Genomic DNA, 19,994 nt, shown 5'->3' with positions numbered 1-19,994 from the left:
TAACATCATTAACTTAAAAAAGTTTAAAGACTGATACGTGAGGCTGGCGCTGTGGCATAGTAGGTTAGGCCTTGGCCTGCAGCTCCAGCATCCCACATGGGTGCTGGTTCGAGCCCGGCTGCTCCACTTCCAATTCAGCTCTCTGCTAATGGCCTGGGAAAGCAGCGGAGGATGGCCCAAGTCCTTGGACCCCTGGCACCCACGTGGGAGACCTAGAAGAAACTCCTGGCTCCTGGCTTTGGATCGGCATAGTTCCAGCCATTGTGGCCATTTTCAAGTGAACATCTGCAGAGTGAAACAGCTGATGAAGACCCCTCTGTCTCTCCCTCTGACTGTAACTCTACCTCTCAAATAAATAAATCTTAAAAAAAGACCCAGTATGGCATGATGTAATATTTTACAACAGCTTTGTAGAGATACAAGTCACATATCATACCAGTCACCCTTTAAATTAAGTGACTCAATGATTTGTAGTACATTTACGGTCATGTAACCTCACCTCAAACAGAAACCACATCTCTTTTAGGCAGAGCAACAGAGACAGATGCCGCAACATCTTCAGTCCACTGGTTCACTCCCTCAAACGCTCACAATGGCCAGGGCTAGGTCAGGCAGCAGCCAGGAGCCATGAACTTCAGACAGGCCTCATACATGGGTGGTGGAAGCTAAAGCACGTGACTCATCATCATCTGCTGCTACCCAGGATGCATCAGCAGAAGGCTGGATTGAGAGCGGAGTCATCAGGACTTAAACAGTACTCCAACACGGGATGCAGGTGCTGCGCATGGCAGCTTCACCTGCTCTACCACAAAGCCTGCCTCCAGGTTTTATTAAAAATGTATAGGAGCAGCCGGTGCCGTGGCTCACTAGGCTAATCCTCCGCCTGCGGCGCCAGCAGTCTGGGTTCTAGTCCCGGTTGGGGCGCCGGTTCTGTCCCGGTTGCTCCTCTTCCAGTCCAGCTCTCTGCTGTGGCCCAGGAAGGCAGTGGAGGATGGCCCAAGTGCTTGGGCCCTGCACCCGCATGGGAGACCAGGAGGAAGCACCTGGCTCCTGCCTTCAGATTGGCGCAGCGTGCTGGCCATAGCAACCATTTGGGGGGTGAACCAATGGAAGGAAGACCTTTCTCTCTGTATCTCTCTCTCACTGTCTAACTCTGCCTGTCAAAAAAAAAATGTATAGGAGCAAGGCTTGCATTATGGCAAAGTGGGTTACGTTACTGCTTTTGACATCCACATCCCATATCAGAGTGCTGGTTTGAGTCCCAGATACTTGGCTGCCAATCCAGTTCCCTGCCTGGGAAAGCAGCAGAAAATCGCTCAAGGACCTGGCCCCTGCTACCCACCCATGTGAAGACCCAGATGGAGTTCTTGGCTCCTGGCTTTGGCCTGGCTTTGCCCTGGCCACTGAGGCCATTTGGGGAGTGACCCAGTGGATGGACAATCTTTCTGTCTCTGTCTCTCCTTCTTTGACACTCTACCTTTCAAATAAATAGTTAAATCTTTAAGAACATATGCACAGGAATGCTATGTCCTTCTAACAGAATGCCATTTGGCAATCAAGAGGAAAGTAGTACTGACACATGCAACAAGTACAATCACTGAAAAAGTTACACCAAGTGAAAGCACATTTCAAGGTGCTTCCAAATGTTAATGGAATTGTGCATTATAAAAAATATGCACGGACTTCACTGTTTTGCACCAGAATAAAGCTATCTTTTAATTCCATTTTCCATGAACTTTTTCAAGAAACTTGGTGTAAATTCATTGATAGGAAATGGACAGAACAGGCAAATCTATAGGAATAGAGAGTGGATGAGTGGCTGTTTGTCTAGGGCTGGAGGTGGTGGCAGTAATGGGTAAGTGAGGAGTGGCAGCGAATGCTTGCTAGCTGAGGTTCCTTTGGGGGGAATGTTCTAAAACTGATTGCAGTGATGGATGTGCAATACTGCGAGGATAGTAAAACCCACTGGATAGTACTCTTTTTTTTTTTTTTTTTTTTTGACAGGCAGAGTTAGATAGTGAGAGAGAGATACAGAGAGAAAGGTCTTCCCTTCGTTGGTTCACCCCCCAAAATGGCTGCTATGGCCAGTGCGCTGCGCCGATCCGAAGCCAGGAGCCAGGTGCCTCTTCCTGGTCTCCCATGCTGGTGCAGGGCCCAAGGACCTGGGCCATCCTCCACTGCCCTCCCGGGCCACAGCAGAGAGCTGGACTGGAAGAGGAGCAACTGGGACAGAACCGGCACCCCAACCGGGACTAGAACCCGGGGTGCTGGTGCTGCAGGTGGAGGATTAGCCAAGTGAGCTGCGGCGCTGGCCTGTACTTTTTTTTTTTTTTATTTGAGGGTGAATGACAGAATGAGAGGCAGAAAGAGAGGAAGGGAGGTGGAGGATGAGGGGGAGGAGGAAGGAGAGCAAGAGTGATAGTGCATGTGCACAACAGTTGGCTGGGCCAAAGCGAGGAACTCAATCCACGTCCCATGAGTGAGAAGGACCCATGTGCTTTATATCACCATCAGCTGCTGTCTCCCAGGCTGTCCATTAACAGGAATTGGGAGCAGAGCTGGAAGGTAAATCTAGGCACCGTGATATGGGAAGTGGGTGTCTCAAGGGTGCCCTAACTGTTAGGTCACACTCCTATGCCTAACTGTACTCTTTAATAAGCGAACTGTCCATTATGAGAATTATACCTCAATAAAATACATAGGAATGTACAAATAAAAATCTGTAAGGACACCAAAAAGGTTAACATCTCCGTATAGAGGTATTAAGGATGACGTTCTTAGTAGATGCCGTTTTTCTAACATGGCCACATGTCAATCACATAATGAACAACTATTTTCCAAAAGTACCGCCTGCCTATGTGATGACTGGGAGAAACTGTTAACGTTTTAGGGTATGACAATGGTACTGTGGTTATGTTACATGTTCACATGCAATCTAAATGTTGCATACAAAGTGTACACACAACGTTAGCCTTCAGTTTCATAATAGAAAACATGATAAGAAGAAAAAAAGGGGTCCCCTATCTCCCAGACACACACACACACACACACACACAAATGAATGATATGAAGTCAGAGAGAGCCGAGGAAGTGGGTACAGGTGGGGCACGTGTGGCAAAGAAAGATGTTAAAGCTGAGTGATGACTTACATGGGAGCACATTATATTATTCTGTTTTCTTCTGCAGCTGTTATAATTTTTTATAATACAGAAGTTAATATGAAGGTAGGTTATGAACAATATGGATAGTGTAAGTTCCATTTTTGCTTTCAAAAGTTGGATATGCACGTGCATTAACATAAAGTCAGGAGGAGGGGCCGGCACTGTGGTATAGCAGGTAAAGCCACCGTCTGTGGCACGAACATCCCATATGGGCACCAGTTTGAGTCCCGACTGCTCCACTTCCAATCCAGCTCCCTGCTAATGCACCTGGGAATGCAGTGGAAGATGGCTCAGGTACTTGGACCCCTGCAACCACGTGGGAGACCTGGAAGAAGCTCCTGGCTCTGGCTTTGGATTGGTCCATGTCTGGCCACTGAGGCCATTAGTAGAGTGGTCCAGGAGATGGAAGATGTCTCTCTCTGTCTCTGCCTTTCTCTCCCTCTGTAACCTTGCCTTTCAAATAAATAAACGAATCTCTAAGAAAAAAAAAAGGGAGGAAGTGCAGCAACAACATGTACACCCACAATCGATTCTCTTCTGGTGTCAGTACTATGGGGGACAGTATTTTCTTCTATGTGCCTTTGTGTATTTTTCAATTGCTCTATGATGACTACATGTTGGCTTTGTGATAGGAAACTCCTCCCCCCTAAAAAATTGCTTCCTCATGTCCAGCTGATGGCTGGAATAATCACACATAATGCAAAATGAAGTGCAAGTGTTTCAGCTGGGCTTAAAGCCCTCAGGCAGCCAGGAAAAGCAGATTCCTTGAGTGGCTCTTCCAGATCAAGTCACTTGGACTCATGCCCTTGGGAATCTCTGAGTCATGACACGGGGATGCTCTAGAGGCTGCCCAGACTTTGCGGGCATGGCCTGGCCCATTTACAAAACCATTTGCAAAGTCGATGGTTTTAAAACAAAACAACCCTTGGGTGAGAAACTACCAGGTTTGTCATTTTAAAATTATGGTGCATTTTATTTCACCATGTCTTCATCCGGATAATTTTTAAAAAGAAATTTGCAGGGAGCTGAGTTAATGAATAGTGCATTAGAGGGAGAGAAAGGGAAGGAGCCAGGGAGGGAGGAGGGGAGGGAGAGGGAGAGGGAGATGGAGATATTTCTAACATCAGTTCCCTTTTAGTGTATATATTTGTAAACTTCTAAAAGAATGTGGTCATTTAGGGGCATAAACATGGCCACATAATAACTAATTCATGAATATACAAATATTTCCCCAAACAATCCAAAAATAGGTAAGAAAAAAGTAGTGGGTGCTCCAGGGACTTATGTAACCTCTTAGAAAAGATGGAAAACTTTTCCATACAAAGTTAACTGTCACATGAAATTACCTTAATAGGGAAAAGTCAAACCCAACTGTAACAACGCTACAAGATGACACTGGCAAAAACTATCACTCGGAGATTTCCCCCACCCAGATTCCTAGATCTTTGTGTATCACAGGCTAATTTGAATGGGATTTATTTGTAATCATCTTATCTTTCCTGCTAGATTTTAAGCACTTGAATGTAAGAATCAAGTCTCTGAATCCCCAGAAAGTTTAGTACATTGTAGGAATTTAATCAACTTCGTTCAAATCATCAACTATCTGTGATATCAATGGAAGGCTATCAGGATGCATGATACGTCATTCCCAAAGAATTTACTGAAAATCGAAGGAAAATGCAGAATCATCATAGTCACACTGGTAAGAGAAAATGCTTTCTTAGAGATAAATCAGTAGTAGCCAAGAATACTCCCTCCACTTTTAAAAGAAGTTAGACATTAGAAGAAAATGGATTATTACATAAAGCGATTGTTATATAAAGAGGTTACTGGTGCCAATAGGTGTTCTTGAAAAATTTCCCATTCTGCAAATTTGTTTGCTAAAAATAACAAGACTTATGGGGAAAAACAGGGTTGGGAATACTGTTCAACATCTGCAAACTTTGCCTTTATTTTTTTTAAGATTGATTTATTCGAAAGCCAGAGTGATGGAGATGGAGTGAGTGAGTGTGTGTGTGTGTGTGTGTGTGAGAGAGAGAGAGAGAGAGAGAGAGACAGAGAGAATCTTCCATCTGCTGGTTCAGTCCCCAACTGGTCACAACAGCTGAGATTGGGTTTCCTCTCAATCTCTCTCAATCAATCAACCTCTCTCTCTCTCTCTCTCTCTCTCTGCCTTTCAAATAAATAAAACTCACTTGGGAATTGAACCACTGGAAGGGAGCTCTGTCTGTCTCACTCTTCTTCCACCTTATTGTCTCACAAGTAAATAAATCAAAAATTTTCCAAAATTCAAGTATTAATCTGTTGATTTTTATTGATCTCTTATTTTAATACAGGTGGAAATATCTTGGTAGGTTCTTTTGCACAACCAGTATCGCTGGCACAACTGGTCAGAAAGATACTTCTGGGGCCGGCGCCATGTCTCACTAGGTTAATCCTCCCATATGGGTGCCGGGTTCTAGTCCTGGTTGCTCCTCTTCCAGTCCAGCTCTCTGCTGTGGCCCAGGAGGGCAGTGGAGGATGGCCCAGGTGCTTGGGCCCCTGCACGCACATGGGAGACCAGGAGGAAGCACCTGGCTCCAGGCTTCGGATCGGCACAGCGCTGGCCGTGGTGGCCATTTGGAGAGTGAACCAACAGAAGGAAGACCTTTCTCTCTGTCTCTCTCTCACTGTCTAACTCTACCTGTCGTCAGGTGCCGCAGTTCACTAGGCTAATCCTCCGCCTGCGGCGCTGGCACCCTGGGTTCTAGTTCTGGTTGGGGTGCCGGATTCTGTCCCAGTTGCTCCTCTTCCAGTCCAGTCCAGCCCCCTGCTGTGGCCCAGGAAGGCCGTGGAGGATGGCCCAGGTGCTTGGGCCCTGCACCTGCATGGGAGACCGGGAGGAGGCACCTGGTTCCTGGCTTCAGATCAGCGAAGCGCGCCAGCTGCAGCACGCTGGCCGTAGTGACCATTTTGGGGATGAACCAACGGAAAGGAAGACCTTTCTCTCTGTCTCTCTCTCTCTCACTGTCTAACTCTGCCTGTCAAAAATAAATAAATAAATAAAAATATAACTCTACCTGTCAAATAAAAAAATAAAGAAACTTTTGTAGATTTTCCATTTTTCCCTACTGATTACATATTTTGCTGAACTTGACCTTTAATTGTGAGAAAGTTTGACTTTATTACAAAACATCTAATGTGCTAGGAAAAATCATGCTGGAACCAACATAATTTCTAGGTTACAATAATATCATTCCTTTTAATTAATTAATTTTCAGCTACTTGAAAGGCAGAGAGGAAGATTGATTGATTGATTCCATATGCTGGTTCACTCTCCGAATACCCACAACACACAACACCCATGCCTGGGCCAGGCTGAAGCCATAAGCCCAGAACTCCATCTTGGTCTCAAGGGCCCAAGCACTCTGCTGTCCTCAGGATGCATTATCAGGGAGCTGGACTGGAAGTGGAGGAGCCAGGACTCAAACAAGGTACTCTGATGTGGGACGTGGGCGTCCCAGGTGGCAGCTTACCTTGCTGTGCAACAATGCCCACCCCTCATGTCATTTCTAAATTCATCTGAGGTAAATATGTCAAAGAAATTAAGTGGCTAGCCCAAGCATTGGCATATGTAACCTGAGGCATATATTTTAGTAGGAGTAGTGGCAATTGCGTAGTAATGATGACAGTAAGCAACATTTATCGACCCTTACTATTTTCCAGGCACAACGGTAAACACATTATATGGATTATCTCATTCATTCTTCACACAGGCTCTAGGAAGTAGATGGCAAATAAGTAGATGAAGTACTTATTTTCCCCTAAGTTTACAAAGCTAGTAAGTGGTGAAGGCAGGATTTGAACCTGGAATGTTCTTACTCGATAGCCTCAGCGATCACTAACCACAGTGGAACAATATTTCTCATTCAATGAGTATGAAATGATTCCTATAAAGGCCACAGATGATAGAATCCAAAGCACTTTATCCAACTGGTCCACATAAAAATTAAAGTTGACATGATATATGTGACTAGAAAAATGTCTAAGTATTGTAGAATACTTCTTATTTTTCCATCCTTAAGCTTTCTGGCTAGGGTATGAGGGAAATCACTGGACGTGGCCAAAGGAGAGTTCCAGAATTGAGACACCTCCCTTTCAGCTCTTTCCAGCTGGGTCAGAGGTTTGCTGCGATGACTCAGGCCACGCCAAGGGCCCTGGCATGGACACACAGGCGTGTTCTAAATCCCACACGGCACATCTGACCGGGAGATTCATGCCCAGCTACGGCCAAGATGTTAAGCATGGATGGAATTTTTATTTTTCAATTCATTTCATTTAAATTCAACTTAGCAACGATGTATTGAGTACTTACTCTAAACCTGGATTATATCAAGTGCTATGGCAATAAAAGTGAATAATCCATTAAGGCTTGGGGCACGGTGGGCATTTCAGTGGGCATACTCACGCCAGGTGCTCGTCTTAGTACTTTACACATATGAACTCATTTAGTTCCCACAACCCAGTGATATACGGACTAATGTTCCCCTAGTCATACTGATGAGAAAACCGAGCTGCAGAGCGCTCTAGAAACGTGCCTAAGGTCACATGGGTGATGACCTTTTGCAAGTGGCAAAAACCAGGATTTGAACCTTGGCTTCTTGAATCTAGAACCTGCACGCTTGACCTCTCCCTAAACGCCCTTGCCCATGGAAGGAGACAGAGGAATTAAAAGAATTTTAATGTGGGGCAATAAGGAAAAAAGACACAGTAGAAATAAGCGGAGGACAGGGCAATTAACTCTGCTTGAGGTAGGGGGGAGGCTGGTGTTCTGGGAGGAGTGCCAGTGCGGCACAGCCTTCACAGCAGATGTCCGACGGCCAGCAGACCCAGCAGAGGAAGCAGAATGGGCAAGGGCGTGGAGGTGGGAAGTGGCCTGGCACGCGCACAGTTTACAACTGTTGAAATACAGGGGAAGGGAGGCGGGAGGTGATGGCAGAACAGAAGAAACAGCTCGGACAGAAGGAAGTTCAGATGGAGGAAGAGTTCAATGCCGCGGACTGATCACCAGACAAGGCGTTAGTTTTCATGCGGGACATACTGAAACAGGAGACAGACAACAACCCGGTCTTCCTCTCTGAATCTAGCTGAAGAATGATTAGAACAATGCAGCAGGGAGAGCAGGTTGCAGAGGGAGGGCGACTCCTGGCCGACCCTGATACCCCCGTGAGAGACCAAGGTGATGGGGAAGGAGGAATGAGTAGAGAGATTTGAGATCAAGTCAGTAGGACTTGATTCAGATGGGGCAGCGGGAGGGGACGGATTTCTTCATAGAGAGAAAAGCTTGGTTCCTACAAGAGCCTATGTGGTTGAAGTCCGCTGTATACTCTTGGCTGGGAACTTGGACTTAAAGGGCCATTGCAATCTTTAGACTCATGGAACCTGACTGTGGTTCCTATCTAATTTTGGACCTCATTATTTTCACCTTCCTTTGTCTACTGACAAAAGCCCTCGTCGGGATGTGGGGAGGGAAACAGCAATGCTTCACTTCACTGATGATTACTGGTTTCGTAATACATCACACACAGACTCAGAGCGGCTCTGCCTATTAGCTGGGGATGCCCACTGACACATAATGACCGCCTGGTGTTCCTGCACCATCATAATGATCGCTTCTCTCACTTTACCTTATTTCTTGAAGCAACACTCAGAAAGGATAAATCATTCCACTCCTAAAGTTGGTGAGAAAACCAAGACCGGAGAGCCACAAGCAGGCTACATTTCCAGGCTTCCAACTCTCTCCTCTCCCTCAGGCACCTGCCTTTTTGCTTTATTCCAGATGCTAAGTGGGAAGCTGCTGGCTCTGTGCAGCCAGAGGATGTTCAAATAGCAAGGCCCACTTGGCTAAGGGCGAGGCCACAGCTGGGAGGATGACTCACGCTGGCTCCAGAAAGGAAACAAAACAGTCTCAGAAATTTGGTGGTGATGGGGTAACAGGGTTGGGGGGAGGTATCTGGAGAAGGCTACTGCCTTTTCCAGGAAGGTGGTGAAAAGGCTAAAAAAAAAGTTCACTTACTGATACAAGAAATCAGATCATTAAATCTTTCCTTAGGAAAGAGGGGGTTTTCCAGCCCACGGAAGTAGAGCTTCAGAACACCAGCCACAGAGTTAATATCATGGTTACTCTGGTCATCAGCCAAAGGATTTTCACCTAGAAAGAAAAAATGAGTTACATGCACTGTGCCTCTTTTTTTCCTCAGAAAAAAAGTATGTTTCTACACACACACATTGCTATATACACATTTATCTTTTAATTATGCTTTATGAAAGATTATATGGTTCCAAAATTAAAATAATTGGTTTAGATATCCTACCCCATGATTAACCTAAAAATAGCTGGTGAAAATAAGAATTTTAAAAAAATCTTATGTTGCCAAATAATCCCTTGCAAGTTACCCAAACCTTAAAATAAAATATTGTGGGATTTATAATTTTACCCAATGTTTTTTTAAAGCTAAAATCAGTAATCTTACTTTGACATGAATTCAAATACTACATTCTGCATTTCATACCCTGCTAGGAAAAAGACACAGTGTTGATCTGGCTGGCTAAGTTATATGAGTCATCAAAATCTATCAGAAATATCAAATAGTAATTGCAAATACTATTAAATCAACAGGTATTCCCCAAAGTGGCATGGTGGCATTACAGCACACCCGAAAGCCACGTTGAGCAGATGGTGATGTTGAAATCAGGCCAAAGAATCCTAAAAGGTAATCATCATGGAATCAAGGAGTTTACCTAAAAACAGATATTTTACAAAAATACTACCAATATAAAATCATATTATTATTTATGGTAAGCAGTTTTAAAATATTAGGTAACTGGCTGACCAGTCCATCTCTCTGAGAATTAAATTGAGATAAAATCCTCAATAAGTTCACATAATTTGCAGCCTTAGATTAAACTCCATTCTTTGTTCTCAGGCCTACTTTCACAAGTTCACCAAAAGTATGCACTGGATTTTAATTTTTTTTTTTTTTTTTTTTTTGCCTCTTGGGATGGTTTATTTACAGTGACCTGTTGTTCCCTTTTCCTTGCTTTTCGGTGGGAAATCATGGAACGTGAATTTATCAGGATACATATATTTTCCCACTGTGAGAAAGCCTCATTGCACAGATCACAAATAACATATACCAGGGGAATTTCCAAGGAAAAATGGTCCAGCATTGTGCCTGCGGTGACTGGCCCGGGCACTCCACACCTCATCACATTTCAGCTTATCATCCTGAACAAGTATATGTAGGACCTTGGCACAGTCGGCTGCTGACCGGGGTTCGGGAGGGGGGAAGGGAGGCTATTCTGCCCAACACAGCACATTGGTTACAGAATTTGGAACAGGAAAAAAACCAGGCAGCTCCAACGTTACTTGTCCAACTCATGTTGCAGACACTGAAGTGTTTTATGCCTCAGGAGAAAGGAGACAGAGAGAGAAGGTAGCTCCAGCTCCATGAAGGTTCAGATATAACCAGAAGCAGGTGCCATAAAATCATAATCTTTGAAGAGCATTAAGAACTAACAGCTACCATTAAAGATTCAGGCATTTTCATAGATTATATTTAATTCTTACAACAATCATGCAGCTTCACAGATGAGGAAACTGTGGCCACAGTGAGGCCCAAGTCACTGACCCAATTCCCACGATTAGTAAATCAGAGTCCAGTTTGACTCTAGGTCTGCTGTTGGAAAAGCATATGATTTTGCTAATCGTAATATGGTAATTAACAGACAGCTGACGAGGATTTATTTGATTATCTGATAGCCAATTATGAACATGAGTAGGGAATTAACTAGGGTCCCAGAGACGGGCCCTGGGGATGGTGACAGAGGGAAGAAAAAGATCCTGACAAATGGCCAGTGGGAGGGGTCCCCTCATACACCTGCTGTCTAGGCCCAGGGTTGTTCTTGTCACTCTGTCTGGAATCCTGCTGGGTGCCACCTCTGATACAAGTGCTGGGATTATGAGTGCCAGTCCTGAATCAGGATGCAAAGCTCATACGCTTTTCCACCTTCGATAAACGAGACTCATGATTTGGGCCTCAGTTCTCAGCTCCCCTTCGTAGATGCTTGCTCCAGCATCTGCAGTGAAGTAAATGCAAAGACAAAATTCTCCAGGACACATGCCACAGGTGCACCACTGCGGTGTGCAGAAAATGATGACTTTTTATCATGGGTTGCTAATAGGAATAGATGCGCAGTTACCTCTCTCAAATGAGTTTTTGATATCATTGACTTCCACCTGGGAACCAGACACTCTGAAAATCCCCTGATGCTGAAGACCTAAAGACAACAGAAGGGAAAGAGGTGAAGCAGCACGCCATATCCTCTGGGTCCCTGTTCTCTCCAGGAGTAAGTGTTACATGAAAAGTACGCTGTGGAAATGCTCCTCGCGATCTTTTAAACATGAAGAGTCAGGAGTTCATGGCTTACCATAGAGGTTGATGAACCGAATGCAGCTCTCCACAATGAGGGGGATCACCTGTCCCGAGTCCTGAGTCAAGAGAGGGAAACCTGTCAATCTCAAAGGAGTGGGAGGAGCCACACATAACAAGAAAGCTCTCAGTTTAACAGTCATTAGCGAGTGAGTTTTTACTCTTAGAGATGATCATTTTTCAAATCCACCCCCTCTACATCTTCCACAAGGCCAAAGATAAAAAAAATGAAAGACTATATCTCAGCAAAGGTATATTTCAGTTCTGGAGCAAACCAAATTAAATACATGCAAGGCAAGTCTGTTTTGACTTAACGCTGCTGTGCCTACAGATGTCAAGGGCTAATGCATCTTTTATATTTAGGCTTACATTCCAAAATGAATAAATGCGGGATTCACTTTTTGAAACTTTTGTTTTGTAAATACAAATGGGCAATCTTTAAGGGCCCATGGAAAGAACTCCAGGTGTTATAATCACGGTGGCTTAGGCCGGATCAGTCACACCGCTCACTGGAGCAGTCTTTCTCAAGGTCCTCCCTGGGCCATCACTAGGAGTATAACACGCGGCTGTGAAAGGGCTTCCGTGTGTTCTGGTGCATGATGCCAGGGTGTTTACTAAAACATGTCATGTATTTACTTAGTTTGCATCAGAACTGACTCATCCTCACAGATTTCCCATGTCTTAAGAGTTAAGGGGGGGAAAGTGCCCAGAGGGATGCTCTGTTAAGATCTCATTTTCTTAGGAAGGAAGATTTTTTTGGCCTTCTTCCCCCACATCTTGCAAAATAATCACTGCCCTTCACGGAACAAATGTAAACTCTGGGAACGCTCAGAAATGTGTATAGGATGACAAATGAGATGCAGGGGCTGCCTGAGGTCACGGTTACATGTGCACCAATGCCATGCACTCCACGGAGTTAAAGGAAGTTCCTGAGGACAGAATTCTCTTCATGTCTGTTTAAGACTGCTCTTTCAGGAATTAGATCTTTACAGGAAACATGGGTCACAAAAATGAGTAGCTGGCATCGAGTATGCATTGATGAAGAATTGTATTCTGAAACATAAGAACTTAGTTGTCTTAACATATGCGAGCAATTCCGAATCTGCTAACCTTTCCAGTGAGGCAGTAGAGGAAGGTTTGGGGAGGGTGTGGTTCAGCAACCTAAACTCTTCCCCATTCCTAGAAGGGGTAATGCACTTCTCAAGGAAGAGCTTCATTTGAAGTTTTAAGCCAATTTAACTAGTGTACAAACCAGTTAACGTCCAATTACTTCTGGAGCCTGTACTAAGTTTCTCTAATTAGTTAATTTGTTTTAGGAGCATAAATCGTATTAATTCCTTAAAGAAGAGCCTTAAGAATAAAAACACATTTCTGTGTGGACCAGTTGACTCAAGAACAGTCACTGTAACCACACAAAGTGTACCGAATATGAGGGGACTTTTCTCTAAGACACAGGTGTACGTCGGAGGATGTAGCCCATAAATGGATATTCACGTGATAAGGTCACCTAAAACAGCAGCCACTATTTAGATGTAAGTCATAAAAGGAGAATATTAGTTTACACCTCTGCTGAATTTAGTATTAAAAACAAAGGACAGAAGATTATTAAAAGAAAAATGTTTGCACTAAGAAAGTTATAAATGGAGAAGTCTTAGGTTTCCGGATTATCAAAAAAAAATTTGTGTCTTTACATTGACTCAAGTGATTGCTCATCTTTGAGCCACGGTCGGTATTTCATTCAGATACAGTGAATTCTGTAGCCAAAAAGTAATGAGCGTGTGTTTTAATTTAATTCCATGGATGCCAGATGCTCGGGTAGGGAATGCCTTTTAAGAAATAAGACAATGGGCTGCACACCATCTAGCATTCAAGTAAGTCCCTCTGTGTTTCCCAGCGGGGAAGAGAGGGAAGACTTTGCTCTTGCTGGCCCACAGTGGTGGTGTGCAGGCCTCAAGCGGTCTAGTGCCTTTCAGAGGTGCAGAGACAGAGGACTCTGTGTCCTCCCTATTGGTCTTCACAGCTCCCTCTGAGAAGGAGAGGGCTCATTTCCGCGAATTTTCCATGATAAATGGTCGATCCCTTTATCAGTCCTTCAGTTAGGTTTCCTTGAACTGGTCTTCATGACAAATCTCTTAAAAATATAACATGTGCTTTTCCAGTGACCTTAGGCAGGCGGTCTCCTACTGTCTGATCCAATCCTACAGAATCCGACGTGTGCTTCTTGGAGCTTTTTCCATGCTGGCTTTCTCTGCCAGGCTATCAGCTGCACATCTCACTGTTTTCATTTTATTGTTCCCTCTTCTCCATCTAACTTGTCCCTGCATATAAGCCAGGGGCTGGGAAACTAGATAATCAAATTTGACAATAATTTTGTATTCAATTAGGGCCAATGAGGCTCTTCTGGGTTTAAGGCTTAAGGCAATAGATTTGTGATTGCTTTTTAGGTGCTTCAGTGGCGTTTCACTTAATGCCAGGGCTAGGGCCCATTTTTAGGGCAGTCAGAGGTTATCGATCCCTCTCTGTATATATATTTGTCTACCTGTCCCTACACAGGCCATATGGAGACACACAATTTCTTAATCACTAGTGCACATGTTCAACAAACAGATCAGCCTTTAAAGAAAGAAAGATGTCTAACATAGCATTGAGAGAGGTTGTTTAAAACAGTGTTTCCTATCTAAACATCACAGCTCATTTCATAAAATGTTAGCTATGAAGGAGAAGTTAAACTCCTTTTTTTTGTGCAATTTACTCTAGGATCCAGAATCCAGTTTTAAATGTGTAGTTGGTATTTCACATTGACTTTCCTTAACTCAAAGTCGATACATCTGCCAAGCACATATTTTAAAACCCAAGACTTCTTCCATGTTTACTGAAGAAAACTCTTCCTCTTAGTGTTTGATCCTTATAGTTCCTGTCTAGGAAGACCTATGTATAAATCCAATTTCCAACTGCAAACATTTTTCTTTTAAAGACCTTGAAAATCTAATTGAAGCCAAGCATGAGTATGACTTGAAAATGACACCAACGGCAAAAAAGGCTGAGCCCGCACGTCCCCCTAGCACTATACCTGGTGTCTCGTGTGCGAGTTCCTTCGTCCTCGGCTAGGAGCATTATCAGAAATATAGGATGAAAAAGAAGACAGGGAGTAAACACAGCAGAGATCCAAGCTACAGACCACAGGGGCTTACAATCGATCCAATATAATGAATTCCTCAAGTCACGGGAAATCAAGACTCTTGTCATGCTTCAGAGTTAGCCTAACAAATGGATTTTAAATATATATTTTGTGCCATCTCGCTTCCACAAGTAAAAATACAACATCTTACCAGATTGCTCTTTTCCTTTGCGTGCAAAGGATGGCTTTTTTAAAAAAAATTTTTTTTTAAGTAAAGACAGAGGGCTTTCCCTTTCGCCCGCACAAAAATACCCACGTTTGTTTCCTCTTTTGAAGGCACTCAACCCAAATATTCTTTCCTCTCTGACTTCAGGAAATATTATATTGATTTTTCGGGGAAAGCAGAGAGCCCCAGGACAGACTTGGACATAATGACCTGCCTCGCATCCTGAGAGGCGGAGGCCATTATAGTCAGAAGCGTGGAGATCAGCCACCCAGATGGCTGCTGCCAGTACCTTGACGAATGCTTCCAAATCCCCATTAAACAACTTAGCATTATACTGTGAGCGGGGTCTGGACTTCCTGTGTTTCTGGGGCTTAGGGGGAACACTGGGAGGCCTGAGGGAAGGGAATATAATTACTGAGCATGGTAGAAATCAAACAATAAATTCAACACCCACAGGGCAGAACAAAATTAGAAAGCACTGGAATCTTGGGTTGTTCCCCACCCCCACCCATGGGGGACAACAGTCCCTTGCCTCTCCCATTTCTTTACTTTTACGTATGTACCAAGAAACAAACACACGAGCTATTCATTCAGACTGCCATTTCTCTGTATGCTGTAGCTGACATTTGTTTATTTGCTCATTTGTTTAAAAATAAGTAGGACTGAAGGGATTTGGCTCTGTCTGGGAGAGTGTTACAAGGCCCGGTTCTTGTTATTCTGAATCACTCAGTGCGCATGAACAGTCCTAAAAATGAGGGCTCTGATAGACCCCTCCACCCCCAGATGAGAAATTAAATATAATACCTTACTTACAACAGAATTCTTCAATGCACAGTAACATTACCTCTGTTCCATGTGAATGGGATTTTTATTTTGTGCAAAAGTAACTATCAACGGGTCATAAGTGGAAAAACTGACAATGCTACTTCTTGGTAGTTTCAGCGCTGTTTCTGATTCACGCAGGCTACATGACTTGCTGTCTCTTAAGAACAAACGATCCTGCTGCCTGAACATTTGTGGAGCAACAGGATGGACTCTTCCTACCCTCACCTCTGGTCTGTTGTTGGCTATGGTGGATAAGCCAGTTCTTCTGACAAACGCACACCCAGCACACCACGTACTCTGTTCAGAAGCCCTGCATCACCTTGCCTGTCATTGGAGAGAGGGGACCCCTTTGGCCCCACCCCATTAGAGGAAGGAGGGTCAGGACTGGCTGACTCAACTTCTGCAAGTGAGCTGAATGGGAGAGAAGGCACTGAGAAGCCGCTCTGGATGCTCCAACGTAAACTCCTCTTTACTTGCAGGGCTCAAAGGAGGATGTACACTACACACGGAAATTACATCAAGCCCTTCATGAAGCTGCAGACTCTCTAGGGAAGAATTAACTTTAGTTTATGTTGTTGAAGTTCAGAAAGTCGGCTTTAGAAAGAAAATCCCCAGAACTGATGGGGAAGCTGACGAACTTCCTAAGATACCATCACAGCAGTGAGGGGATGGGGGGAACAAACCCTCTGGTAGTTAATTCTACAGCTCCGGCAGGAGGGCTCATGTGACTAACGGGGTGCACAAGTAGCACCTGAAGACCTCCTGGGGCCTGAGAGCTTAAAAGAGCTTTGCTGGTGTCTAGAAGAGAAGGTCCCATGTCATGCCCCACCACAGCTGAAATTTCTTTTATACACTGAACTGTGTGCCATTCATGGAGGAAGGGATCTGGTGGGTGCGAATAACAAAACAACTAACCACCAGAGTTCAGCCCTCTGCGCTGGATTTCATCTGCTCTTTTCACCATTTCAGAAGCCTTTCAAATGATGTGGATTTTACTTTTATTCAGGTACGGTGAGTCCAACAGATCAGGGGACAATGGCCGTTGAAAAGAGCTCATTATTCACAGTTCCCAAGAGGAGAAGGCACAGGGGGAAGCCCCAGGCTTGGTCAGGGGACAGAAAGAAGGGAAAATGTGGGCACGAGGCCTTACTGCAGTTCCCATGGGAAGGAAGGGGAGAGGCAGGCTGAGGTTGGCTGGAGGATTTCACGGGGCACAGGGGCTCTGCACGGCTGTATGTGGTCCTGGGGTGCCTGGTGCAGGTGAACAGCAGCCCTGACAAGGGACGTGGTTGGGAGGATGAGCTCTGGATTGGCTTGTTTGCACGGGGAATTCACTAATTTGGGAAGGGCAGTCCCTCTAGGGTCATAAGATACCAACGCAGCAAATACAGAAACTCCAAAGTGGTTATTACAAAGGACAACGGAGCATCACGTGTGGTGACACCTGGAGTGGCTGACGAAGCCAAGGAGATCAGCATTTCATGTGGTCACTGGTTCCTGGGGCAAGCAAGTCCTACAGCTGGAGCCAGAGCCTCCAGGGACATCGGATAATTACTCCTGCAGACAGGGAGAAGCAGGATAACCCTGGCGAGGGGCCCACAAAGGGAAACCACCTGTCCCAAAGGTCCTAAAGCATAAAGTAGATGTGGAGAAACTAAAGCTGTGGAGGGGACTTGGCGTGGGCACAAACTGCCTGAGCACCTACACACTAACGTCTACAGCGGAGGTGAGTCTGGCCCCACGACCCCCACATCAGGTGAACACAGGTAGGGGTGTTCAAACGCCCACCTGCATGACTCATATTCGGGTGCTGTGCCTATCACACAACTTCCCGATAATCTGGTTTCCTGTACGGGATGCACGCATGAAAGAAGCACTGGTCAGGCTGACATGAAAATCTAGTCTCCTTGGCAATGATGTTCTCATTGCAAATTAATATATTTGAATCCTTTCCTGGAAATATGTTTTAAGTGCCTTACATTAATTATATTTTAGAAACAATAGGTAAAACAGAGAGACACAGCATTGTGACAAAATATGAACTGTGTATTACTCATTAGAGGTAATCTCCCTCTTTGATTTTTTTTCTTTGGAAAAGTTTAGAAAAATCAGTAACTGCAGTTTTTGTGTTGGTTCACCAAGAAGCAAGAGGGGTTTCTTTGTGAATAATCTGCCCAGCAGTAACATCACAGAGCCTTAAAAATCAACTTGCCAACTGCCATAGCAGACATACAGTGTTCTACATTTTCTCACCTCCAAGAGAACTCCCAAAGTTCAAGTTCTAGTATGTCAACTAGAGTCACTGCTGGCTGTTGCACAACGGTGATATAAAAAAGTAAAAGTTGAGACCGACAGTATGGAGCAGTGGGTAAAGCTGCCGTCTGTAGCGCTGGCATCTCATATAGGCACTGGTTCGAGTCCTGGCTGCTCCAATTATGATCCAGCTCTCTGAGGTGGCCTGGGAAAGCAGTGGAAGATGGCCCAAGTCCTTGGGTCCCTGCACCTGCCTGGGAGACCAGGAAGAAACTCCTGGCTCCTGGCTTCAGATTGGCACAGCTCTGGCTGTTGTGGCCATCTGGGGAGTGAACCAGCGAATCAAAGACCTCTCTCACTCTGCCCCTGCCTCTCCTCTCTCTGTGTAACTCTGCCTTTCAAATAAATAAATAAATCTTAAAAAAAAAAAAGTAAAGCTGTTACAAGCTTTCTCCAAGCCAAATCACAAACTACTTCTCAAATGGTTTTCTTTAGAAGTAACTTCAAAATCCTTCCATAAATGGAAAAACAAACAAGCCAAAAATGTCGTGTGGCTGTTGGCGTTTAAAAGTGAAGTGTTCAAAGTGAACCATAGGTGGGTAGCTTAAGGGTATTTAATAGAGTTCTGATATGTGTATGACATTAGACAACGTAGGGCCAGGAAGTAACTAGTATCTTCTACTCAGCAATGCAGTAGGTGACACATCATATTGTTTCATTGTTTTTAATTAAACTACCACATCAATAGTCTTGTCAGATGATTTGTAAAAATTTAAAGTGTTTGCGACTAGATAAACCAAGCCTATTCAACTTGGGTTTCTATTGTTGACTCTGCTTGTTTACAGAGTGATAATTCCACTGAGAACCCTTAGATATGTCAGAGTATATCTCATCTTGTGAGAACACGCTTTTCACGTTGCTATACTTCCTCAAACCAAAACTATCTTTTATATCTATTAATAAAATAAGTTTATTCTTGCAGCATTTAAATAAATGGTTGCTTCTTGGAAAAGAGAAAAGAAAGTAAGACATACTAGGAGTTATGATAAAAATAGTTTCCTACCTTGTGGTCATATATTCAGCTCTGTGACCTACAGAAAAAAAAATGAAAATAAATAAACTGAATTTTGTATCATCTGTACCTCATTTTAAGATGCTGGGTTTATAATATACATATTTTAAGTTGGAAAACATGAGGATAGCATATATAAATAAAAATTCAAAGTAAATATTATATGACATCTATATATAAAATTTAATAAATTCTATAATTAAAGAAACATGTTTCATTTGGCAATTTGAAGCAGGTTTTTTTTTTAAAGGAAGACATATCTGCTTGATTCTAACTGTAAGCTCAAAGATGAAATCCACATAAAACATTCAAGATTTGCATGCCTTAATTGATATTTATGGGGGAGGAGTACACAGTCAAACAGGGTTGGGAGAACTCAATTTCCTTTAGCATACGTCAGTATTATTTTCATACTATGAAGTCAGAGGAGTAGGAGAAAACTTGTATTCTATAATCAGAAATGACATTTGCAGATACTGAAGAACAAGAACATTAAATTACACTGCATTCCACCAACGTATAAGCCAAGGGCCTTTCATAGAGTTCTCTGTCATTTAAGACACGAGCGGCTTCTTGGCTGGTTTTTAATAACAGGTCTGTATTTTGGTGGTGCTCCTGCCATCTGCCCCGACTGCAAGTCTGCGTGTGTCTAAGCTGCTGTCCGGTCTGTCTTCCGTTTCAGGTGCAGCAGTGGGAAGGGGTGTGGGCGAGCCGCACCACTCAGCTGGTTTGTTTGTAAAATGATGTGATTCTGAAAGAGCTAGACAAGACAGCTGGCAGAGGGAGCTGGCGCTGCAACACAAACAGGTGAGCCCCGTCCGCCGCGGCACAATGCCCACAATGCCGTGCGTGATTCACTCGCAGGGCA

The 19,994-nt window shown here is 44.0% G+C and overlaps 1 protein-coding gene across 2 annotated transcripts in view; it reads right to left on the bottom strand.

Moving 5' to 3' along the window:
- Positions 1-19,994, bottom strand: part of SRGAP1 (SLIT-ROBO Rho GTPase activating protein 1) — a 318,942-nt gene that overhangs the window by 37,664 nt on the left and 261,284 nt on the right. Inside the window, exons 11-15 of one of the 2 annotated variants that reach the window (XM_002711308.6) lie at positions 19,118-19,145; positions 15,266-15,368; positions 11,631-11,691; positions 11,403-11,480; positions 9,217-9,351 (exon numbers count right to left, since the gene is read on the bottom strand). In XM_002711308.6, coding sequence (XP_002711354.1) covers positions 9,217-9,351; positions 11,403-11,480; positions 11,631-11,691; positions 15,266-15,368; positions 19,118-19,145 — 405 coding nt within the window. Of the gene's footprint in view, positions 1-9,216; positions 9,352-11,402; positions 11,481-11,630; positions 11,692-14,702; positions 14,737-15,265; positions 15,369-19,117; positions 19,146-19,994 lie in introns of both variants that reach the window. The other variant, XM_017341950.4, reaches the window with a different exon arrangement.

Source organism: Oryctolagus cuniculus, chromosome 11 (assembly GCF_051225735.1).
Source record: "Oryctolagus cuniculus isolate XC-2025 breed Fujian yellow rabbit chromosome 11, ASM5122573v1, whole genome shotgun sequence".
In the NCBI taxonomy this organism is placed as follows: domain Eukaryota; kingdom Metazoa; phylum Chordata; class Mammalia; order Lagomorpha; family Leporidae; genus Oryctolagus; species Oryctolagus cuniculus.
Note: the sequence above shows the minus strand (reverse complement) of the source record. Positions and strands in the feature narration are given on the sequence as shown.